At 43.6% G+C, this 25,789-nt stretch overlaps 1 protein-coding gene across 4 annotated transcripts; it reads left to right on the top strand.

The window, feature by feature from the left end:
* Positions 1-92: 92 nt before the first annotated feature.
* On the top strand, positions 93-25,787 carry mcm9 (minichromosome maintenance 9 homologous recombination repair factor). 4 transcript variants are annotated; one of them, XM_055015694.1, is made up of 15 exons: positions 93-297; positions 6,020-6,193; positions 6,799-6,940; positions 9,398-9,504; positions 14,386-14,592; positions 14,695-14,776; positions 15,734-15,934; positions 16,005-16,130; positions 16,276-16,395; positions 17,589-17,763; positions 17,861-18,063; positions 22,499-22,750; positions 23,368-23,450; positions 23,675-23,820; positions 24,438-25,787. In XM_055015694.1, the coding sequence occupies exons 2-15, from the start codon at positions 6,029-6,031 to the stop codon at positions 25,702-25,704; spliced, it is 3,276 nt and encodes a 1,091-aa protein (XP_054871669.1). In that variant the 5' UTR covers positions 93-297; positions 6,020-6,028; the 3' UTR covers positions 25,705-25,787. The 4 variants fall into 4 exon arrangements, 3 of the variants coding, with proteins under 3 accessions (XP_054871669.1, XP_023152133.2, XP_023152134.2); XM_023296365.3 differs by having other exon boundaries at positions 94-297; positions 22,499-22,702; XM_023296366.3 differs by lacking the exon at positions 22,499-22,750 and having other exon boundaries at positions 95-297.
* Positions 25,788-25,789: the final 2 nt, after the last annotated feature.

The raw sequence follows: 25,789 nt of genomic DNA, 5'->3' as shown, positions 1-25,789 counted from the left end.
TCCAATAAAGCTGCAGAGGAAGAAGAAGAAGAAGAAGAAGAAGAAGAAGAAGAAGAAGAAGAAGAAGAAGAAGAAGAAGAAGAAGAAGAAGAAGAAGAAGAAGAAGAAGAAGAAGAAGAAGAAGAAGAAGAAGAAGAAGAAGAAGAAGAAGAAGAAGAAGAAGAAGAAGAAGAAGAAGAAGAAGAAGAAGAAGAAGAAGAAGAAGAAGAAGAACCAGGAAGTAGCAGAAAGACCCGGGAAGGTTGGATCCAGGAGAACAGGACGGGTTCTAATGGTTCTAACGGGTTCTAACAGGCGGTAAGAGAACCTTCAGACTGTTTACAGGAGAACAAGACGGGTTCTAATGATTCTAATGGTTCTAGCGGGTTCTAACAGACGGTAAGAGAACCTTCAGACTGTTTACAGGAGATCTGCTGTTCCACTTTAATTGGCCATCAGGTTAACTGGGGATAAACACAACACAGGCTGCCTGGTTAATAACGAGCCACAAAACTATTTACTGTCTCACCAACAGAAGCTCGCCCACTGCTGTGTGTTTGTGTTAGGGTTCTACACGGTTCTACAGGTTAATTCAATTCAATTCAGTTCAATTCAATTTTATTTATATAGCGCCAATTACAGTCAAATTGTCTCGAGATGCTTTACAGAACCCATATGCCTGAACCCCCAGAGCAGCCCTAAGGAGACAGTGGCAGGAAAACACCCTTTTAACAGGGAAAAAAACCTCGAGCAGAACCCGGCTCTAATGTGGGGGAACCATCTGCTGCTGGCCGGGCGGGTAGAGAGGTAGAGACAGAGATAGAGGGATAGAGATAGAGAGGTAGAGGGGTAGAGGTAGAGGAGGAGGGATGGGAGAAGAAGGGGGTGGGGAACAAGGACCATGTAACACACAGTTGGATACATGTATGATCAGATAGATGATACATACAAAGTACAAGCTAGCATTGAGACTGATTCATAGTTTACTGCTATGGTGTACAGCTCTGGCATTAAATATACTACATATATAGCTGGTGGTAAATTCAAAAATATGTAGACGAGCAAATCAAGTATAGTGAGGGTGATGCAGAGTAGATTGATGGAAATGGGCAGCTGGAAGCAGTGGGCTGGAGGAAGGTCAGCAGCAGCAGCATCCCACAGATGGAGATTAGGCCAGTTGGTGGGAGAACCACCACAGATCTGAAGCATCCAGCTCTGGGATCAGGGACACTCGGAGAAAGGACACAGGGAGAAACAGAGTGAGTGTAATGCAATAATGGTATATATATATTAAATATAATGGTAGATAAAGAAGGGCTCAGTGCATCCAGAGAGGTCCTCCAGCAGCCTAGGCCTGTAGCAGCAGAACTAGGGGCAGAACTAAGGGACGTCCAAGAGGAAGACTCCAGCTGACCCCCTCAGGGTCCCCCAGTCAGACCTAACTATAAGATTTGTCAAAAAGGAAGGTTTTAAGCCTGGTCTTAAAAATAGAGAGGGTGTCCGCCTCCAGAACCCAAACTGGGAGCTGGTTCCACAGGAGAGGAGCTGATAACTGAAGGCTCTGCCTCCCATTCTACTTTTAGAGAGAAGTTACAGGTCACTTCTCCAAGTAAGCCTGCAGTCTGAGAGCGAAGAGTTCTGCTAGGATAATATGGTACTATCAGGTCTTTAAGATATGATGGAGATTGGTTGTTAAGAGCTTTATATGTCAGAAGAAGGATTTTGAATTCTATTCTAGATTTAACAGGAAGCCAATGAAGAGAAACCAATATAGGAGAAATATGATCTCTCTTGCTAACTCCCGTCAGTACTCTGGCTGCAGCGTTTTGGATCAGCTGTAGATGTTTCAGAGAGCTATTGGGACAACCTGATAATAAGGAATTACAGTAGTCAAGCCTAGAAGTAACAAATGCATGGACTAGTTTTTCTGCATCACTCTGAGACAGGATGTTCCTGATTTTCACAATATTTCTCAGGTGGAAAAAGGAAGTCCTACAGATTTGTTTTATGTGTGAGTTAAAGGACATGTCCTGGTCAAAGATAACACCGAGGTTCCTCACAGTAGTACTGGAGGCCAATGTAATGCCATCCAGAGTAACTATATGCTTTGAAGCCCTCAAGTTTCAGAGGAACAGAAAACATTCTTAGACCAACTTCAATTCCCGACCCTAGCAGAAGTTTCAAAAAAGGAATTAGACAGAGATTTAACTACTGAAGAAATATCACAGGCCATCAAAAATATTAACAGTGGTAAGGCCCCTGGGCTGGATGGATTTACGATTGAATTCTATAAAGCTTTTCAAGAAAAATTAACAATCCCACTTTTTAAAATGTATGAAGAAGCTTATCAAAATGGAATTCTCCCACCCACTCTGAGACAGGCAATGATCACACTGATCTTAAAACCTGGTAAGCCGCCTGCAGAATGCTCTTCATTTAGACCAATAAGTCTAATGGGGGTTGATACTAAAATACTTTGTAAAGTTTTAGCAAAAAGACCCCTACATCTCACAATTGGTTCATAATAATCAAAATGGCTTTGTACCAAAACGTCAAGGATTCCACAATATTAGGAGAGTTCTCAATATGATTTATGAGAAATTTGATGCAAAGGATATAGCCTTATTATTGCTGGATGCCCGTCAGGCCTTCGATAGGCTAGAATAGCCATATTTATTTAATGTTCTGCCAAGGTTCGGATTTGGAAACAACTTTCTTAAATGGATTCAGATTTTGTATACAGGACCCACGGCCAGTATTTTAACAAACAATCTAGTTTCAAAACCAATTACATTAGAACGCTCCACACGCCAGGGATGCCCACTATCACCAATGCTATTCATACTGGCTATAGAACCTTTGGCTATGGCAATACGAACACATACAGACCTGTCTGGTATCTGTATAGGAGAACAAGAACACAGGTTGGCTCTATATGCTGATGATTTGATAGTTTTCTTAACAAAGCTGTCTACCAGCATACCAAACCTCATGCAACAAATTGAACTATTTGGACAGTTCTCTGGATATACTATAAACCACTCAAAATCTTCCATACTATTTTTAAATGAGGACGAAAGGCTAAAATCAATCATACAAACCCCGTTTATTAATGCATACGAGGGATTTGTGTATCTTGGAAATTACCCCTGACGTTAAAACCACCGTTGCAAGAAATTACGACCCTTTGATTAGAGAAGTGAAGGCAACTCTGGATAGATGGATGACAATGCCCATATCAATAACTGGCCAAATAAACATGATTAAGATGAACGTGCCACCAAGGTTCTTATACCTCTTTCAATCACTCCCTCTACCACCCCCAAAATTATTCTTTGACGAAGTAAACAGTATTTTTAATGCATTCATTTGGAATAATAATAAGTCCAGGCTGAGACTACGCTTGCTGTACCTGCCATATGAAAGAGGAGGGCTAAAACTGCCAAATCTGAAATGGTATTACTGGTCTGCGCAGTTACGCTCAGCCATGTTTTACTTTTCAACTGAGATACCCACAGCCTGGGTAAATATTGAACAAACATCAGTACCAAACTTTGCATTAAAACTGTATTTGTACTCTGCAAATCCCAAATGCTTAAAGAAAATAACAAACAACCCTTTTCTTAAAAACATCATAGACGTTTGGTATAGGGCACATCAACATGTTGGCGATCTCCCTCCTATTTTACGTCTTTCCCCTATATGGGGCAACGAGTGCTTCAAGGCAGGAAGAGCAGATGGAGGTTTCAAAACTTGGGCACATAAAGGTGTACAGAAGATGGCAGACCTTTATAAGGATGGTAGTCTCCTCATATTTGACCAACTATGTCAAACATATGACATTCCAAAGAAACATTTTTTAAAAATATTTACAAGTAAAACATTCCATCATGTCAACATACAAACACATTATATCTGAACCTCTGCTATCACATCTGGAGAACCTTACACTCCAAAACTTAGAGGAGAAAGGTCAAATTTCTTGATTTTATGCAGCTCTATTAGCACATGATAAGGGAACCACCACTGACAAGCTGGATGCATGGAGATCTGATCTTCAAGAGGATATACGTGAAGTAGATTGGGAAAGTGCATGTTTAAAAGCCCAAACTCAATCAATCAACACAAGAAAGAAACTCCTCCAATATAAGTGGTTGATGAGAACTTACATAACTCCAATCAAACTGAATCGTTGGTCGCCCAATATCCCAGACACGTGCAGCAAATGCTTAGAAGAAAAGGGTACTCTGTTTCATTGTGTTTGGGGCTGTTCAAAATTACAGAAGTTCTGGAAATCAGTCATACGAACTTTGTCTAAGATTGTTGGTGTGAGGGTGCCTCTTCACGCAAGGACGTGTGTGTTGGGTATATTTCCGGAGAACTGTATTTTCACTTCAAGTCAGTCAACACTCATCGATTTTGGACTCCTGCAGGCCAGGAGGCTGATATCTTTATACTGGAAGAAAATGGACGTACCCTCAATACATATTTGGGTGAGGGAGATGGTATCTTGTGTTGTACTAGAATGACTTACTTATATTTCAGAGGAAGAGGAGGGGACTTTGGGAAAATATGGTCACCTTTAACTGAGTTTCTCAGATGTTATGAAGCCAATTAATTTTGACAGTGGTGCTGAATTGTTGAGCTGTATGCTGTGTATTTATATTTATTTTTCTTTATTTATTTACTTATTTTTATTTATTTTTTCATTTTTTCACTCTTTTATTTATTTGGGGGGATCATGTTGCTCTTTGTTTGTTTCATGTTGAGTATATTAAGTTTTTCATAATATAAAGCCCAATAAAGATATTGTTTAAAAAAAACAAAAAAAAAAACTATATACTTTGAAAGCAAGTTTCTAAGATGTTTGGGGCCAAATACAATGACTTCAGTCTTGTCTGAATTTAGTAGTAAGAAATTATAGGTCATCCAGGTTAGGGTTCCTACAGGGTTCTACAGGGTTAGGGTTCTACAGGGTTAGGATTAGTCTGAGTTCAGTGGAACAGATCCAGAGCAGAATTTCAGGTTTAACTCGGATTTGTTCTCAGAAACACTCAGATCCTCAGCAGCCTCCCATCAGAACAACACGCAGCAGAACATTAACTGGATCTGATGAAATACATCAGAACAAACTGAGACCACATTGTTAAAACTAGTCACTCAGAAAACAATAAAAACACGTTCAGTTCTCCGTCCTAATGTCATTTCAGAGCATGTTAACCGCTGACAGGATTAGAAATGATGGAAGTAAAGGGACAAACCCCAACTACATGACACAAAACAAAAAAAGACAAAAAAGTTTCAAAGCAACAAAAAATGGACAACACAAATGAGGCAAAAAACCACAAAATGACAAAAACGACACAGAAATCAGTGAATAAAGCAAAACACAAAATGACAAAAATAAGACAAAAAACACAAGTGAGACAAAAAATCCCACAAAATGACAAAAACATGAGACAAGCAACAAAAGTCAGATAAAAACAACAAAAACAGACAAAACCTGACAAAAGAACAATGAACAATCTAGTATTTTGCTTTCTGATCCAAACAACTTGTCATGGTCAAGAAATTATTTTAAATTTCTAGTTTTACTAATTTACAATCTGTAGTTAATGTCTTCTCTGGAATTTTTACACTTTGAGGGCCGGATTGGACCTTCTGGAGGACCGCTTTTGGCCCCCGGGCCACATGTTGGACACCCCTGAACTAACTGATCCATTTGGTGCTTTTCAGTGTTTTCAGGTGTTTGGTGGTAAAATGAGACGAATTTAGTAAAAAGCTGCTGATTTTATGTTCCACTAGAATGTTCTACAGGTTAGGGTTCTATAGGGTTCTACAGGGTTAGGGTTCTACAGGGTTCTACAGAGCTAGGGTTCTACAGGGTTCTACAGGGTTAGGGTTCTACAGGGTTCTCCAGGGTTAGGGTTCTACATGGTTCTCCAGGGTTCTCCAGGGTTAGGGTTTTACAGGGTTCTACAGGTCCATCTGGTTCTCGGTGAATTAATTTCCAGCTTCCTGATTGGTTGTGTTCTCACAGAGCTTCAGGATGATGATTGGTCCGGAGCAGGAGGCTCTGATTGGCCGAGTGTTTGAGTCCTACCTGACAGAGCATCACCATGGAGACCTGCTGCAGCTCTCTGGAGGTCCTCCTGAGGAGATCCACCGTCCTGTGGTGGTCAACGCCATGACGCTGTTCGAGACCAGCATGGAGGTACGAGAACCTAGAACCCAGTGAGTCATCCTCAGAGTAGAACCAGAACGTAGAACCTAGAACCCAGTGAGTCATCCTCAGAGTAGAACCAGAACTAGAACCTAGAACCCAGTGAGTCATCAGACAGCAGAACCAAGATGGAACCAACTTCAGTAGATCCTGACTATCTACTAACGTCTTCTGACAGCAAATGGCTGAATTTAGTCGTATTTACAGGGAACCACAGAAAGGAGAACCGTTACTCTGAAATGTTAAATATCATCTTCAGTTTGTTTGAGATGGAACTTTTTCACTTTGTTCATAGAAACTTAAATTCTAAATGATTAAATTCTGTTCCATCTTCAATGAATCATTCAGTCGTGATGGAGTGTAACGGTTTGTTTTGATAAGATGAACTCATTTGGAATTCCAGTGGAACATGATCAGTTTAATTGGTTCTTAGATTCATGGATGTAGAACCGTGGTGAGAAAAGTCCTGTCTGGAATCCTGGTGAATGTTATTCTCATGTTTTTATTTTTCTAACCTTTCAGTTATTTAAGTTCTGCTGATGTTCCTCCTCTGATCCAACGCTGATGATGAGGTTCTGTGTTCTCCGTGTTCTCAGGTTGGAGATTATTTCAATGCTTTCCCTGAAGATGTTCTGGCCGTGTTTGATAAAGTTCTACACAGAAAAGCTGTGGAGACGTCACAGGGTTCTCCTCTCAGACCCGACGGAAGGAACCCAACTTTCCACGCCAGAATCACAGGTCAGGATCCAGCTGAGGTCCAGATGTTCTCAGGTCCAGATGTTCACAGGTCCAGATGTTCAGAGATCCGGATGTTTAGAGGTCCAGATGTTTAGAGGTCCAGATGTTCAGAGATCCAGATATGTTCAGAGGTCCGGATGTACTCAGGTCCAGATGTTCAGAGGTCCAGATGTTCAGAGATCCAGATGTTCTGAGGTCCAGATGTTCAGCGATCCAGATGTTGTCAGATCCAGATGTTCTCAGGTCCAGATGTTCAGAAGGCCAGATGTTCTTGGGTTCAGATGATGTCCAAATATTGTCAGGTCCAGATATTCCCAGGTCCAGATGTTCAGAGATTCAGATGTTGTCAGGTCCGGATGTTCAGAGGGCCAGATGTTCACAGGGCCGGATGATCAGAGGGCCAGATGTTTAAAGGTCCAGATGTTCTCAGGTCCAGATGTTCAGAGATCCAGATATTTACAGGTCCAGATGTTCAGAGATCCAGATATTTACAGGGCCAGATGTTCAGAGATCCAGATGTTCTAAGGTCCAGATGTTCAGAGGGCCAGATGTTCTCAGGTCCAGATGTTCAGAGGGCCGGATGTTCTCAGGTCCAGATGTTCACAGGTCCAAATGTTCTCAGGTCCAGATGTTCAGAGGTCCAGATGTTCAGAGATCCGGATGTTCACAGGTCCAGACGTTCTCAGATCCAGACGTTCAAAGGTCCAGACGTTCAAAGGTCCAGACGTTGACAGGTCCAGATGTTCAAAGGTCCAGATGTTCAGAGGTCCAGATGTTCAGAGATCCAGATATTCTCAGGTCCCGATGTTCACAGGTCCAAATGTTCAGAGATCCAGATGTTCTGATGTCCAGATGTTTAGAGGTCCAGATGTTCAAAGATCCAGATATTTACAGGTCCAGATGTTCAGAGATCCAGATGTTCAGAGGTCCAGATGTTGTCAGGTCCGGATGTTCTCAGGTCCAGATGTTCAGAGGGCCAGATGTTCACAGGTCCAAATGTTCAAAGGTCCAGACGTTCTCAGGTCCAGACGTTCAAAGGTCCAGACGTTGACAGGTCCAGATGTTCACAAGTCCAGATGTTCAAAGGTCCAGATGTTCAGAGGTCCAGATGTTCAGAGATCCAGATATTCTCAGGTCCCGATGTTCACAGGTCCAGATGTTCACAGGTCCAAATGTTCAAAGGTCCAGACGTTCTCAGGTCCAGACGTTCAGAGGTCCAGACGTTGACAGGTCCAGACGTTCAGAGGTCCAGATGTTCAGAGATCCAGATATTCTCAGGTCCAGATGTTCACAGGTCCAGATGTTCAGAGATCCGGATGTTCTGAGGTCCGGATGTTCTGAGGTCCAAATTTTCTGAGGTCCAGATGTTTAGAGGTCCAGATGTTCAAAGATCCAGATATTTACAGGTCCAGATGTTCAGAGGTCCAGATATTCAGAGGTCCAGATGTTGTCAGGTCCGGATGTTCAGAGGGCCAGATGTTCACAGGGCCGGATGATCAGAGGGCCAGATGTTTAAAGGTCCAGATGTTCTCAGGTCCAGATGTTCAGAGATCCAGATATTTACAGGTCCAGATGTTCAGAGATCCAGATATTTACAGGGCCAGATGTTCTCAGGTCCAGATGTTCAGAGGGCCAGATGTTCTCAGGTCCGGATGTTCAGAGGGCCGGATGTTCTCAGGTCCAGATGTTCACAGGTCCAAATGTTCTCAGGTCCAGATGTTCAGAGGTCCAGATGTTCAGAGATCCGGATGTTCACAGGTCCAGATGTTCTCAGGTCCAGATGTTTAGAGGTCCGGATGTTCAGAGGGCCAGATGTTCACAGGTCCGGATGTTCAGAGGGCCAGATCTTCAAAGGTCCAGATGTTCAGAGATCCAGATATTTACAGGTCCAGATGTTCAGAGATCCAGATGTTCAGCAGGCCAGATGTTCAGAGGGCCGGATGTTCAGAGGGCCAGATGTTCAGAGGTCCAGATGTTCAAAGGTCCAGGTGTTCAGAGGTCCAGCTGTTCAGAGGGCCAGATGTTCTCAGGTCCAGATGTTCTCAGGTCCAGATATTCAGAGGTCCAGATGTTCTCAGGTCCAGATATTCAGAGGGCCAGATGTTCTCAGGTCCAGATTTTCAGAGGGCCAGATGTTCACAGGTCCAGATGTTCAGAGGTCCAGATGTGGCTCAATGGTGCAGTGGTTCGTCTACTGATCGCAAGGTCAGCGGTTTTCCCTCCACATGAAGCACTTTGTAGAACGCTTTGAGAATCGTGGAGGTAGAAAACCCGTAGAGTTTAACCTGAGTTTAACATTAACTTAACCTGAGTTTAACCTGGGTTTAAGACTAGTTAAACCAGGCTTTAACCTGGGTTTAGGACCAGTTAAACCAGGCTTTAACCCAGGTTTGGGACTAGTTAAACCAGGCTTTAACCCAGTCTTTCTGCTGCAGACTAACTGAGGTTTTATTCCAGGCCTGCCGGTGTGTCCAGAGCTGACCAGAGACACCGTCCCTCGGTCCAGAGACGTCGGACACTTCCTGTCTGTGACTGGTACCGTCATACGAACCAGCGTTGCCAAGGTAACAATCTGTCACATGATCAGGTTTCACTAGTCAGCTGGTTCCACACATTAAATGTTGAGTTTCTGCTGTAAGTTGAGGCGGCACGTGGGTTCTGTAAAGCATCTTGAGACAATTTGACTTGTAACTGGCGCTATATACCGCCACCACACACACACACAAAAAAAGAGTGGCTACTGAGAGCACCACAGTTATCTGTCGTTTACCTTAGTACTCGCGAGTACCCGACACAGTGCAGGACTGCTGTGAAGGTGGAGACATGCGGCGGTGGAGTATTTGCGACTATTAAAAAAAAAAAAAATAATAAAATAAATTTAAAGGGGCGGTGCTGGGATTTTAGCAGTGGCGGGCCGCTGCTGCAGAATCAATGTAGAGGAAACCCTGGACAAAGATAACCAAAGCAAACACAAAATGCAGTTTTTAAATGACGATTTAATGTTTTAAGGATCAAAACGATCCAAACCTACCTGCCCTGTGCGAAAAAGTAATTGCCCCCCTTGTTAAATCATGGATTAACTGTGGATAATCACATATTTTGGAAAGAGAGTTCAGTTTCACTGACCACACCCAAACCTGATGACCTCCAGACCTGTTCAATCCAGAAACCACTTCAATAGAACCTGTCTGACTAAATGAAGACGACCAGAAGATCTCAGAAAGCTGCAACTAAATGATCCAAAGAGATTCAAGAACATTTGACATCTATCAGTCTGGAAAGGGTTCAAAACCGTTTCTAAAGCTTCAGGACTCCAGAGAACCACAGTGGAGAAAACATGGAACAGTGGAGAACTTTCCGGCCTTCCAGAATTAACCCCAAGAGCACAGAGACGACTCATCCAGGAGGTCACAAAGGAACCCAGGAGAACATCTGAAGTTCTGCAGGCCTCCCTGGCCTCAGTTAAGGTCAGAGTTCATGACTCAACAATAAGGAAGAGACTGGACAGAAATGGATCCATGGCAGAGTTCCAAGGAGAAAACCACTGATGACCAACAAAAACATGAAGGAAGCAAACATCTGGATGATCCCCAAGACCTTAGGGAGAATATTCTACGGGCTGATGAGACCAAAGTAGAACTTTCTGGAAGGTGTGTGTCTCGTTCCATCTGGAGAAAGAACATCCTCAACAGTCCAGCATGGTGGTGGTGGTGGTGTGATGGTCTGAGGACCTGGACGACTTGCTGTGATTGATGGAACCATGAATTCTGATCTCTACCAGAACATCCTGAAGGAGAACGTTCCACCATCAGTTCCTGACCTCCAACTGAAGCTCACTTGGGTTCTGCAGCAGAACAACGATCCAAAGCACACCAGGAAGTCGACTTCTGAACGTCTTAAAGAACTAAATGAAGGTTCTGGAGCATCCGAGTCAAAGTCTGGACCTGAATCTGATTGAAACCTGGCAGGACCTTAAAAAGGAAGTTGATGCTGGAAAACCCTCCAGTGCTGCTGAATTAAACCATTCTGTAGAGAAGAGTGGACCAGAACATCTCCACTGAGATAAGAAAGACTCACTGGTAGTTTTAGAAAATGCTGTTGAGGGCGGAACAACCAGGTATTAGCTTTAGGGGGCACACACTTTTTTTTACGCGGGCAGGGAGCTGTGAAGTGTTTATATTCTTTAATAAATAAAATCATCATTTAAAAACTGCATTTTGTATTTACTTTGGTTATCTTTGATATTTACATTATAATAATAATTAATTTGATGATCTTCGACATTAAAGTGGAGAAAATATGAAAAACGATAAGACTTTGAGAAGAAGGGGGCAAATACTTCTTCACTCCACTGAACATCAGAATAGAAAGCTGTGTAAACATCCAGTGCTTTAGTGAAAGAATTAAAAGTAGTCGGACTAAAATGCATGAAGTCAGTTTATTTAATATTTTACTGCTAGAAGTCACCAGCAGCTCTGCTCTATAAAATCTGGAACAGAAACCCTGTGATACATGTAAATAACGTGTTTAAGGAGCAGCAGCAGAAACCCTGTGATACATGTAAATAACGTGTTTAAGGAGCAGCAGCAGAAACCACATCATACATGTAAATAACGTATTTAAGGAGCAGCAGAAGAAACCATATCATACATGTAAATAACGTGTTTAAGGAGCAGCAGCAGAAACCACATCATACATGTAAATAACGTGTTTAAGGAGCAGCAGCAGAAACCACATCATACATGTAAATAACGTGTTTAAGGAGCAACAGCAGAAACCCATTCATACATGGAAATAACGTGTTTAAGGAGCAGCAGCAGAAACCTCGTCATATATGTAAGTAACGTGTTTAATGAGCAGCAGCAGAAACCTCATCATATATGTAAGTAACGTGTTTAATGAGCAGCAGCAGAAACCCCGTCATATATGTAAATGCCGTGTTTAAGGAGCAGCAGCAGAAACCACGTCATATATCTAAATAACGTGTTTATTGAGCAGCAGCAGAAACCACGTCATATATGTAAATAACGTGTTTATTGAGCAACAGCAGAAACCCCATCATACATGGAAATAACGTGTTTAAGGAGCAGCAGCAGAAACCACGTCATACATGTAAATAATGTGTTTAAGGAGCAGCAGCAGCAGAAACCACGTCATATATGTAAATAACGTGTTTAAGGAGCAGCAGCAGAAACCCTGTCATACATGGAAATAATGTGTTTAAGGAGCAGCAGCTGAAACCTTGTCATACATGTAAATAACGTGCTTAAGGAGCAGCAGCAGAAACCTCGTCATACATGTAGATAACGTGTTTAATGAGCAGCAGCAGAAACCACGTCATACATGTAAATAGCATGTTTAATGAGCAGCAGCAGAAACCTCGTCATACATGTAGATAACGTGTTTAAGGAGCAGCAGCAGAAACCACGTCATGCATGTAAATAGCATGTTTATTGAACAACAGCAGAAACATCGTCATACATGTAAATAACATGTTTATTGAGCAACAGCAGAAACCGCATCATACATGTAAACAGCGTGTTTAAGGAGCAACAGCAGAAACCCCGTCATCTATGTAAATAACGCGTTTAATGAGAAGCAGCAGAAACCACGTCATACATGTAAATAACGTGTTTAATGAGCAGCAGCAGAAACCTCATCATATATCTAAATAACGTGTTTAATGAGCAGCAGCAGAAACCACGTCATACATGTAAATAACGTGTTTAAGGAGCAGCAGCAGAAACCACGTCATACACGTATATAACGTGCTTAATGAGCATCAGCAGAAACCCCGTCATATATGTAAGTAACGTGTTTAATGAGCAGCAGCAGAAACCCCGTCATATATGTAAATAACGTGTTTATTGAGCAGCAGCAGAAACCCCGTCATATATGTTAATAACGTGTTTATTGAGCAGCAGCAGAAACCCCATCATACATGGAAATAACATGTTTAAGGAGCAGCAGCAGAAACCACATCATACATGTAAATAATGTGTTTAAGGAGCAGCAGCAGAAACCACGTCATATATGTAAATATTGTGTTTATTGAGCAGCAGCAGAAACCATGTCATACATGTAAATAACGGGTTTAAGGAGCAGCAGGAGAAACCCCGTCATACATGGAAACAATGTGTTTAAGGAGCAGCAGCTGAAACCTTGTCATACATGTAAATAATGTGTTTAATGAGCAGCAGCAGAAACCACGTCATACATGTAGATAACGTGTTTAATGAGCAGCAGCAGAAACCACGTCATGCATGTAAATAGCATGTTTATTGAGCAACAGCAGAAACATCGTCATACATGTAAATAACATGTTTATTGAGCAACAGCAGAAACCGCGTCATACATGTAAATAGCGTGTTTAAGGAGCAACAGCAGAAACAACGTCATACATGTAAATAACGTGTTTAAGGAGCAGCAGCAGAAACCTTGTCATACTTGTAAATAACGTGTTTAACGAGCAGCAGCAGAAACCACGTCATACATGTAAATAGCATGTTTAATGAGCAGCAGCAGAAACATTGTCATACATGTAAATAACATCTTTCATGAGCAACAGCAGAAACCCCATCATACATGTAAATAACATGTTTAAGGAGCAGCAGCTGAAACCTTGTCATACATGTAAATTGCATGTTTAAGGAGCAGCAGCAGAAACCATATCATACATGTAAATAACATGTTTAATGAGCAGATGCAGAATCCATGTCACACATGTAAATAACGTGTTTAATGAGCAGCAGCAGAAACCACGTCATACATGTAAATAACGTGTTTAATGAGCAGCCGCAGAAACCACATCATACATGTAAATAACGTGTTTAATGAGCAGCAGCAGAAACCACGCCATACATGTAAATAACGTGTTTAATGAGCAGCCGCAGAAACCACGTCATACATGTAAATAACGTGTTTAAGGAGCAGCAGCAGAAACCTCGTCATACATGTAAATAGCATGTTTAATGAGCTGCAGCAGAAACCTCGTCATACATGTAAATAGCATGTTTAATGAGCTGCAGCAGAAACCTTGTCATACATGTAGATAACGTGTTTAATGAGCAGCAGCAGAAAGCACATCATACATGTAAATAACGTGTTTAATGAGCAACAGCAGAAAGCACATCATACATGTAAATAACATGTTTAATGAGCAGCAGCAGAAACCACATCATACATGTAAATAATGTGTTTAGGCTATTCAGTGAATCTGAGGGGAACTTTAGAAACGTCTCAAATATAAAACATAAATTGTAAATTCATGTTTTCTGACAGCTTTGTGGTCAATAGTGGTAGTTGGTCAGAAGGTGGCGCTGTAGGGAAGCTTTTTATTTTTATTTCTGATGTGACGCTCTAGAATGTTAGTTCTTGTGAGAACATAGATCCGATGTTCCTTACCTGTCAGTTGTTTTTCCACTGTTAACCCTGGTTCCTCTCAGGTTCTGGAGTTTGAGCGGGACTACATCTGTACGAAGTGCCGTCATGTTTTCACGGTCCAGGCCGACTTTGACCAGTTCTACACCTTTGTTCCTCCGCGGAGCTGCTCCAACCAGGCAGGATGTAACTCCTTCAAGTTCAGCTGTTTGTCGGAGGGCTGTGAACCTTCATCCTGCAGGGACTACCAGGAGATCAAGATCCAGGAGCAGGTAGGTCTGATTGTTACTGGCTGCAGTATCAGGACGGTTTCCCCTGAAGACTCATCCTGATTTATCTTCAGTCTAACATCTGGACCTGAATCATCTCCTCAGGTGCAGCGTCTGACGGTGGGCAGCATCCCTCGCTCTGTGGTGGTGGTTCTGGAGGACGACCTGGTGGACAGCTGTAAGTCAGGTGAGAGCTCTGAAGCTACACCTGAGGTTCTACTGAGGCTGAACGACCGGACCAGAGCTCATATAGAAGTCCTGCTTCAACTAAAGTTCACTGCAACACATTTAAAACCACCATCGTCTCTAAAACCACCGAACAGAACGTAGGTCTGAGCTCAGCTGTTCTATCTGAGAACCTCCACAGCTGTTCTGCTCCATGTCCAGTGTTCAGTTTCACTGTTCAGTTCTAGTGTTCAGTTCCAGAGTTTAGTTCCAGTGTTCAGTTCCAGTGTTCAGTTCCAGTGTTCAGTTCCAGAGTTTAGTTCCAGAGTTCAGTTCCAGTGTTCAGTTCCAGTGTTCAGTTCCAGTGTTCAGTTCGAGAGTTTAGTTCCAGTGTTCAGTTCCAGAGTTCAGTTCCAGTGTTCAGTTCCAGAGTTTGGTTCCAGAGTTTAGTTCCAGTGTTCAGTTCCAGAGTTCAGTTCCAGAGTTTAGTTCCAGTGTTCAGTTCCAGTGTTCAGTTCGAGAGTTTAGTTCCAGGGTTCAGTTCCAGTGTTTAGTTCCAGTGTTCAGTTCCAGTGTTCAATTCGAGAGTTTAGTTCCAGTGTTCAGTTCCAGAGTTCGGTTCCAGAGTTCGGTTCCAGAGTTTGGTTCCAGAGTTTAGTTCCAGTGTTCAGTTCCAGTTTTCAGTTCGAGTTTCGTTCCAGTGTTCAGTTCCAGTGTTCAGTTCCAGTGTTCAGTTCCAGAGTTCAGTTCCAGAGTTCAGTTCCAGTGTTCAGTTCGAGAGTTTAGTTCCAGTGTTCAGTTCCAGAGTTCAGTTCCAGTGTTCAGTTCCAGAGTTTAGTTCCAGAGTTTGGTTCCAGAGTTTAGTTCCAGAGTTCAGTTTCGGAGTTTAGTTCCAGTGTTCAGTTCCAGAGATTAGTTCCAGTGTTTAGTTCCAGTGTTTAGTTCCAGTCTCCAGTGATGTTCTTGTGGTCTCCTCCAGGAGATGAGGTGACGGTCTACGGGGTGGTGTGTCAGCGCTGGAGGCCCCTGTTTGAAGGTTCTCGCTGTGAGGTGGAGCTGGTCCTGAAAGCCAACAACATGGAGGTCAACAACCAGCAGACGGCTGCTGCTCTGCTCATCAAGGACGTCCAGAATGAGTTTGAGGAGTTCTGGCAGAGCTTCAGAACTGACCCCATCACCGGTACGGATCACACACATTGCTGGTGTTTGTTCCTGACCTCAGGCTGAACCCAGATGTTCTCTCTCTGCAGGAAGGAACCACATCCTGCTGAGTCTGTGTCCGCAGGTCTTTGGGATGTACGTGGTGAAGCTGGCCGTGGCCTTAGTGCTGGCTGGAGGCGTTCAGAGAGTGGACTCCTCTGGAACCAAGATCAGAGGTAGGTCTCTGGTCCTCTGGAACCAAGATCAGAGGTAGGTCTCTGGTCCTCTGGAACCAAGACCAGAGGTAGGGCTCTGGTCCCGGATCAGTTTAATTTGAACGTTTTTTTCTCTGTTTTCCTGTTGTTGGTTCCGGTTCTGCAGGTGAGTGCCACATGCTGCTGGTTGGAGATCCAGGAACAGGAAAGTCTCAGTTCCTGAAGTACGCAGCAAAGATCACGCCTCGGTCCATCCTCACAGCTGGAATCGGATCCACCAGCGCAGGTAGAGTTCCTTCATCAGGAACATGTTCAGATGGTATTACACACTGAGTCTGGTATTTAAAGGTTCTGACAGTGTTCTTTAAAGGTTGTGACAGTGTTGTTTAAAGGTTCTGACAGCGTTCTTTAAAGGTTCTGACAGTGTTATTTATAGGTTCTGACTGTTATTGTAAGGTTCTGACAGCGTTCTTTAAAGGTTCTGACAGTGTCATTGAAAAGTTCTGACAGCGTTCTTTAAAGGTACTGACAGTGTTATTTAAAGGTTCTGACAGCGTTCTTTAAAGGTTCTGACAGTGTCATTTAAAGGTTCTGACAGTGTTATTTAAAGGTTCTGACAGTGTCATTTAAAGGTTCTGACAGTTAAAGGTTTTGACAGCATTCTTTAAAGGTTCTGACAGTGTCATTGAAAAGTTCTGACAGTGTTCTTTAAAGGTTCTGACAGTGTTATTTAAAGGTTCTGACAGCGTTCTTTAAAGGTTCTGACAGTGTCATTTAAAGGTTCTGACAGTGTTATTTAAAGGTTCTGACAGTGTCATTTAAAGGTTCTGACAGTTAAAGGTTTTGACAGCATTCTTTAAAGGTTCTGACAGCGTTCTTTAAAGGTTCTGACAGTGTGATTTAAAGATTCTGACAGCATTTTTTAAAGGTTCTGACAGTGTCATTTAAAAGTTCTGACAACGTTCTTTAAAGGTTCTGACAGTATTAACGTGTTATTTAAAGGTTCTGACAGCATTCTTTAAAGGTTCTGACAGTATTGATGTGTTATTTACTGGTTCTGACAGTGTTCTTTAAAGGTTTTGACAGTGTCTTTTAAAGGTTCTGACAGTGTCTTTTAAAGGTTCTGACAGCGTTTTTAAAGGTTCTGACAGCGTTTTTAAAGGTTCTGACAGTATTAACGTGTTATTTAAAGGTTCTGACAGCGTTCTTTAAAGGTTCTGACAGTATTGATGTGTTATTTACTGTATCTGACAGCATTCTTTAAAGGTTCCGACAGCGTTCATTAAAGGTTCTGACAGTGTGATTTAAAGGTTCTGACAGCGTTTTTTAAAGGTTCTGACAGTATTAATGTGTTATTTAAAGGTTCTAACAGCGTTCTTTAAAGGTTTTGACAGTACAAACGTGTTCTGTAATGAAGGTCTGACGGTGTTGACGTGTTCTTTAAAGGTTCTAACAGTGTTAACGTGTTCTGTGAGGAAGGTCTGACAGTGGCGGTGGTGAAGGATGGAGGTGAGTGGCACCTGGAGGCCGGAGCTCTGGTTCTGTCTGATGGAGGTCTGTGCTGCATCGATGAGTTCAACAGCATCAAGGAACACGATCGGATCAGCATCCATGAAGCCATGGAGCAGCAGTCCATCAGCGTGGCCAAAGCCGGGTCAGAACACGTATACAACTAATCAAACTCTCTGGTGGAACCTCCACAGTGGACCACCTGACGGTCCAGCAGGGTTCTGATGTTCTTTCTCCTCCAGGATGGTCTGTAAGCTCAACACTCGGGCCACCATCCTGGCAGCCACCAACCCTAAAGGCCGCTACGACCCCAGAGAGCCGCTATCGGTCAACGTGGCTCTGGCCAGTCCTCTGCTGAGCCGCTTCGACCTGGTTCTGGTTCTGCTGGACTCTAGGAACCCAGACTGGGACCGCATCATCTCCTCCTTCATCCTAGAGGACCGAGGTGAGGAGCAGTCCAGGAAGTACCAGAGGAACACATGAACACGCTTTACACACATTAACAAACATGAACAAGCTTCACACATGAACATGCTTCACACACATGAACACACTTCACACACATGAACACGCTTCACACACATGAACACACATGAACACGTTTCACACACATGAACACGCTTCACACACATGAACACGCTTCACACACATGAACACGCTTCACACACATGAACACGCTTCACGCGCATGAACACGCTTCACATGCATGAACACGCTTTTCAATTCAATTTTATTTATATAGCGCCAATTACAGTCAAATTGTCTCAAGACGCTTTACAGAACCCATATGCCTGAATCCCCAGAGCAGCCCTAAGGAGACAGTGGCAGGAAAACACCCTTTTAACAGGGAAAAAACCTTGAGCAGAACCTGGCTCTTTATGTGGGGGAACCCATCTGCCTGCAGGAAGGAGGGTTCAGAGGGACAGAAGAGGTAGAGATAGAGGTAGAGAGGCGGGGGGCAGGGGGCAGGGGGCAAGGACCATAAAACACACAATTTGATGCATGCATGACAGGACAGATGATACATGCAAAGTACAACTAACATGGAAACTGATTATAGTTTACTGCTATGGTGTATGGCTCTGGCATAAAATATACTAAATATATAGCTGGTGGTAAATTCAAAAATATGTAGACGAGCAAATCAAGTATAGTGAGGGAGATGCAGAGTAGATTGATGGAAATGGGCAGCTGGAAGCAGTGGGCTGGAGGAAGGTCAGCAGCAGCAGCATCCCACAGATGGAGATTAGGCCAGTTGGTGGGAGAACCACCACAGATCTGAAGCATCCAGCTCTGCGATCAGGGACACTCGGAGAAAGGACACAGGGAGAAACAGAGTGAGTGTAATGCAATAATGGTATATATATATATTAAATATAATGGTAGATAGAGAAGGACTCAGTGCATCCAGAGAGGTCCTCCAGCAGCCTAGGCCTGTAGCAGCAGAACTAGGGGCAGAACTAAGGGACGTCCAAGAGGAAGACTCCAGCTGACCCCCTCAGGGTCCCCCAGTCAGTCCTAACTATAAGATTTGTCAAAAAGGAAGGTTTTAAGCCTCCAGAACCCAAACTGGGAGCTGGTTCCACAGGAGAGGAGCTGATAACTGAAGGCTCTGCCTCACATTCTACTTTTAGAGATTCTAGGAACAACAAGTAAGCCTGCAGTCTGAGAGCGAAGAGTTCTGCTAGGATAATATGGTACTATCAGGTCTTTAAGATATGATGGAGATTGGTTGTTAAGAGCTTTATATGTCAGAAGAAGGATTTTGAATTCTATTCTAGATTTAACATCTGTACTCGATGATACATCTGTAGGAAGGGCCAGATTAATTTTTTCTCTAATTGTAATAATTTTATTTGTAAAGAAGCTCATGAAGTCGTTACTGCTCAAAGTTAAAGGAATATAAGGTTCAACAGAGCTCTGACTCTTTGTGAGCCTGGCTACAGTGCTGAAGAGAAACCTGGGGTTGTTCTTGTTTTCCTCTATTAAAGATGAATAATATGTTGTCCTGGCATTACCAAGAGCTTTTTTATAAATTACTAGACTATTTTTCCAAGCTACATAAACTTTCTCTAAATTAGTGGAATACCACTTCCTTTCCAGCTTTCGGGACGCCTGCTTTAAAGTCTACAGCTGGGAATTCTACCAAGGAGCAGGTCCTCTCTGAGATAGAACTTTCTTTTTTACAGGTGCAACACTATCAAGTTATTAACAATATAATCCACTTCTGTGGGGATAAAATTATAATATTTCCCTTCCATTTTATCAGTAAGTGGTGCTAAAGTAAATAGAGAGGGTATTATTTCCTTAAATTTAGTCACCGAATTGTCAGACAGACATCTACTGTAATGATGTTTATTCTTAACTCCTATACAAGCTATTGTTGTAAATTGAAATGTTACCATAAAATGTTCAGAAAGAAGAGGGTTCTGGGGAAATACTGTTAACTGTTTGACTTCTATGCCGTAAGTCAGAACGAGGTCAAGGGTATGATTAAAACTATGAGTTGGTTTCTTTACATGTTGAGAAAACCCAATTGAGTCTAATATTGAATTAAAAGCAGTCGTAAGGCTGTCACTGTCCACGTCAACATGAATGTTAAAGTCACCCACAATAATCACTTTATCTGCGCTGAGCACTAAATCAGATAAAAAGTCTGAGAATTGAGATAAAAACTCAGAGTTAGGAGCAGGAGGACGATATACAACAACAAATAAAACTGGTTTCTGAGCTTTCAAATCTGGATTAGAGAGACTGAGTGTAAGATTTTCAAATGAATTGTAACTAGGTTTAGGTCTCTGGTTCATTTTTAAGCTAGAGAGGTAAAGTGCTGCCACTCCTCCTCCTTGGCCTGTGATTCTAGGAACATGACAGTTAGTATGACTAGTAGGAGTTGATTCATTTAGACTAACATATTCTTCCTGCTGCAACCAGGTTTCAGTCAAACAGAACAAATCAATCTGGTGATCAGTTATCAAATCATTTACTAACAGAGATTTAGACGAGAGAGATCTAATATTTAATAGACGACATTTAATTGTCCTGTTTCTTCGCTCAGTTGAAATAGTGGTATTAATTTTTATTAGATTTTTATGGTTACTATGTCTTTTGTTTATATTTGAATTGTTTAATTTATTGAATTTTGGTGGTCGGGGGACAGACACAGTCTCACTGACAGCTGAGAGGAAACTGCAGAGAGGTGTGGAAGACTACAACTCTGCATCCTGGTCTGAACTCTGGGTTGTCATGCTTTAGGAGTTCTAATAAAATCAGCCATATTCCTAGAAATGCGGCGAAACGACGACATGCGGCTAAACATATCCTCGCTGGTCAGATCTGGCAGGGGTCCAGAGAAAACTACCGAGTCCGACATGGTTTTGGCAAAGTTACACACCGATGCCACACTAACTTTGGTGACCTCCGATTGGCGTAACCGGGTGTCATTACCGCCGACATGAATAACAATCTTACTGTATTTACGATTATCTTGAGCCAGCAGTTTCAAATTTGCTTCTATGTCGCCCGCTCTGGCCCCTGGGAGGCATTTTACTATGGTCGCTGGTGTCGCTAGCTTCACGTTTCTGACTATGGAGCTGCCAATGATCAGAGTTGGTTTCTCAGCGGGTGTGTCATTGAGTCGGGAAAAACGATTAGAAACGTGAAGCGGTTTGTGGTGTGCCGGGACAGCGGGCTTGAGCTTAGGACTACGTTTCCTACGAACTGTCACCCAGCTACCCTGACTTCCCGGCTGCTCGGGAGCTGCTAGGGGACGGCTAGCAGAAGCTACACTAGCAGCTATGCTATTGCGGTCCGCAGCGGCTAAGGGGGCCTGGCTAACAGCTAGCGGGGTGTTTTCCATGGTGCGGAGCCGCGCTTCCAATTCAGAGCCTCGCCTCCAAAGCTACAAAGAGACTGCATTTATTAGAGATATCGTTATCACTAAAGGAGGCAGAGGAGTAACTAAACATGTGACACACTGTGCAGGAAAGAGAAGGAGAGGAAGAGGGAGAAGCCATGCTAACTGCTAAATGCTAGGCTAGCGGACAGAGATAACAGATTAACTTAGAATTAAGTACTGAGAAGGTGCTTGAAGAAAACGAGTGTATGTTACGATTGAAATATTACCGCTACACACAGATTTAATGAATATCAAATTAGATGGAGTGGATAAGCTACAGCAGTCACAGAACACAACACAGCTCCACAACAGGAAGTGACGCAATACGCTCACCGTAACGTCAGACGTCAGCAGGTATCATCAAACGCTTCACACACATGAACACGCTTCACACGCATACGTGATCATAACCCTGACCTGCATCGGTTCCCAGAGGAACCAGCAGGGGAACCTAACCCTGACCAGCCTCTGCAGTGTTTCTGCTGCAGGACATGAGGTCAGCAGCTCACCTGTCCAGGTGAAAGTCAGATGTTCCACTGAAGGTGTTCCTCTGTTCAGTTTAGAACATACATGACTCAGTCTGATCCAGTTTAAACTGGTTCACTGCTGCTTCCTGCTGGACTGAAAAATAAATCATCTGACAGAAAAATCACTGAAAGACATTCAGCCCTACAGGTAAACACCTGCACAGGACAGCCAATAGGATCAAGGCGTTCTCTCTGGAAACACCTGTGATTGGCCGAGATGTTGCACTGAAACACCTTTTTTAATACTTTGAGTTTTGTTGTGATTTTGATCACAATCTGTGATTTCCTGATGTGTTTCAGATCATAAAGTTCAGAATCTATCAGCTGTTAATAAATCAGATTTAATGAGCTCTGATTGAATTCACTGAAGTCACTCTGCTTCTGTTCCTCAGGCCTGCTGACTCCTACAGTCTGATAATAATTCTAATGGTATTAATAATAATGATGTTCTTCAGGCCTGCCTGCTGACTCCTCCACCCTCTGGTCCATGGAGAAGATGAAAGTCTACTTTAGTGTGATCAAACAGCTGCAGCCACAGGTTTCTGACGAGGCTAACTGCATTCTAACGCGTTACTACCAGCTGCAGCGGCAGAGCGACGGACGCAGCGCTGCAAGAACCACCATCCGCATGCTGGAGAGTCTGAGCAGACTGGCTGAAGGTGAAGCTTCTAGATCAGGTGGTTCCCTCTGGGGCCCACAGCTAGAAGGTTAGATGTTCTCCCTGCTGGATTCTGAAAGGGTTCTCTTGTCCAGAGACCTGCTGAGGTCACCTGGTGCTTCTAAACTATCTGTAGGTGTGAGTCTGGTTGTCTGAGGGACCGTTACCTGTCCAGGTGAACCTGGGATAGGCTCTGCCCCCGACAGGTGTGGAGATGATGAATGGATGTTTCCGGAGCCCAGCAGGGGGCGCTCACATCACACACAGTAGAAACTAACAGTAATAACTGTAATCCAGTCAGACAGATAGAACCATGAGGTCTTCTTCTGCTGATGGAGGGTTAAGAACAGGATGAAGATATGAAATATCATCAGGTAGACGAACATCATCAGGAACAGGAACATCATCAGGAACAGGAACATCATCAGGTAGAGGAACATCATCAGGTAGAGAAACAGGAACATCATCAGGTAGAGGAACATCTCCACAGATCTCACCAACCAGCTGATCTCCTACTGTGGAGGTTTGACTGGAAAACGACCTGAGAGTCACAATCCCAGGTCACCTGAAGAGACTCGACTGAATGTGTGAAGCAGCAGAACTCTAACTCGGTTCTTTAACTCCGTTTATTAACTTGGTTCTTTAACTCGGTTCATTAACTTTCAGCTCACTCCAGACTCATGTTCAGAGAGACGGTGACCATAGAGGACGCTGTCATCGCGGTTTCTGTCATGGAGTGTTCTATGCAGGTAGGAACTCACCTGGACACTGGTTTTATTTATTGTTCTGTATTTTCCTGAGGATGAACCGTGTTTAATAGAACCTGTTTATTCTCTGACTCCTGTTCAGTTCTTTAAGCTTTTCTAACTAGAATAAAACCAGTCGGACCCTCAGACATCAGAACTCAGAACAAAGTTCTGTTGGACTCTGGTTCCTCTGAGCTGAGGTTCTGTTGGGTTCTGTCCTCTTCCAGGGCGGTGCTCTGCTGGGAACCGTGAACACACTGCTGACCTCGTTCCCGGCCGACCCGGATCTTCAGTACCGGACTCAATGCCAGGTTCTGCTGGAAGGTCTGAAGCTGCCGCTGCTGCTGCAGAAGGAGATGGACCGACTGGACGGGTGAGCCTCAGAACCTTCATTGTTCTAAAGGTTCCTGTCAGAATGGGTTCCCTTAGTTTGGGTTTTGTATTTTCTGTGTTCAACCACAGAACATGTTGGTGGACGGAGCTGCTCCTCAACCAGAATAAACCCTGAGATGTTCTAGATGTTCCTGAATAAACCCTGAGGTCTTCAGCAGATGTTCTAACAGATGTTCTAGATGTTCCTGAATGAATACAGCAGCAGAAGGAACCACTGTAACCTGGTTATTGATACTAAATGATGAGAACAGAGAAGCTTTATGTTCATCTGATTTATAAAATCTATCAGCTGCTGATCCAGAACCAGAACTACTGAGGAACCAAACACAAACCAGTTAGCTGCTGGTTCTAGATGGTCCAGATGTTGGATCATCAGCTGGTTTCTCCTCTTTTCTTCACTTGTTTGTGTTTATTCTTCTTCTGCGTCTCTTTCCTTCGTTCTCCATCTCGTAGTTCTTTCTTTTGTTTGTGTTTATTTTGAGTCTTTCTCTGATTCCGTCTCTCTGGTCACTTTGAATTTTGAGTCTTTGCAGATCACAAACCTTCTGGTTCTGTTTCTCCACACCTGATTGTATCTCCATCGTCTCTGTTCTCCAGGCTGAAGACCAGCAGCTCTGAGGGTTCCCAGCTAGACCCACAAACTGGAGACCAGCAGAGTCCAGGTTTAGGATGGACCCTCCACAGCGTCTCACCTGAGGACAGCAGCTTCCTCCCAGCTCAACTGTCAGCAGGCCACATCATAATGTCCACTCAGGAGAACCACCAGAACGTTCTGAGGAACATCGACTTCAAACAAGATGAAGGTTCTGGAAAAACTGTGGTCTCAGAAAACCCTCAGAGATGGAAGGAAGAACGTCACCGAGAGCCTGAGCTTCAGAAGGTTTCTGAGGATCTGAGGTTCCAACAGCAGCAGAACTGTCGTCGTCACGCAGAGGGGGCGGAGTCTATGGACAGGACAGGGTCTATGGAGAGGGCGGCACCTGTGGAGGGGTCGGAGCCAGCAAAGACAGGTAAAACTGCTGCATCAGATAAACTCCGTTCCTCGAAGGTCTTCTATCAGAACAAACCATCTTCTGGTCCAGAGGGTCAACGTGAGGACGGCAGCGACCCGATGAAGAACCTCAGAGCGGCGCTGAAGAACCAGACAGCAGCTGAAGGTCCATCTGACCTGCAGAAGAAGCTGTCGGGCTTCAGGTTCAGACCCACCAAGATGAACCCAGTTAGTCCTGATGGTTCAGCCACAAAGAACCACCTGGTCCAACATATTCCTCAGGTCAGAGAGCAGAGAGCATCCAGAACCGGTTCTACAGCTACAAAAATGGATCAGAGAAGAACCACTGCAGAAGCTCTGAGTCCACAGAGGAGCAGAACCAACACCGGTTACCAGACGAGAATCTTCACAGCTTTAGAACCAAACTCTGATGATCCGCTGAGATCCAGCAGAACCATGGCCTCCTCCGCTCGGGCCAAACTCTCCAGGTTCTCCTTCACCTGTGCAGGTGACGCTGGACATCTGAGTTCTAAAACAAAGAGAACGCTGAGTTCTCCTGACAGTCCTGCAGGAAAGAGGAGCAGATCCCAGCAGGTTCTACCCCTCTCAGCTGCAGGATGGAACCACGAAGAACCTGCACCTGAAACCGACTCCAGACCCGAGCAGACGGAGGTCCAGCAGCAGCACAGACCCAGACTGAGTGACGCTCAGGTTCCCTGTGTACAGAACCGAAGGTGTTTTAGACTGGATCCCCCAACAGGTTCTAAATGTTCTGCAGCTTTGTTCTCAGGACTGAGTCTGTTTGGTTCTGCTGAGTTCTCTAATGATGTTCTGGACACCAACTGGGACCAAGAAGTTCTGAAGAAAAGCTGAAGCCATCAGCTCAAGAACGTTCTACCTGAAGAACCACAACAGCTGGTTCTGATAATCAAGAATTAAAACAGCTTGAACTCTGATC

The sequence above is a fragment of the Amphiprion ocellaris genome, chromosome 12, assembly GCF_022539595.1.
Source record: "Amphiprion ocellaris isolate individual 3 ecotype Okinawa chromosome 12, ASM2253959v1, whole genome shotgun sequence".
Classification (NCBI taxonomy): domain Eukaryota; kingdom Metazoa; phylum Chordata; class Actinopteri; family Pomacentridae; genus Amphiprion; species Amphiprion ocellaris.
Note: the sequence above shows the minus strand (reverse complement) of the source record. Positions and strands in the feature narration are given on the sequence as shown.

What these genes read in the sequence shown, in the direction of transcription:
- mcm9 (XM_055015694.1), top strand. Translation starts at nt 6,029, where the DNA reads ATGATGATTGGTCCGGAGCAGGAGGCTCTGATTGGCCGAGTGTTTGAG. An exon ending in AATCGGATCCACCAGCGCAG is followed by an intron (nt 16,396 to 17,588) that starts GTAGAGTTCCTT and finishes TCTGTGAGGAAG; the next exon opens with GTCTGACAGTGGCGGTGGTG. An exon ending in CTGGGGCCCACAGCTAGAAG is followed by an intron (nt 22,751 to 23,367) that starts GTTAGATGTTCT and finishes ATTAACTTTCAG; the next exon opens with CTCACTCCAGACTCATGTTC.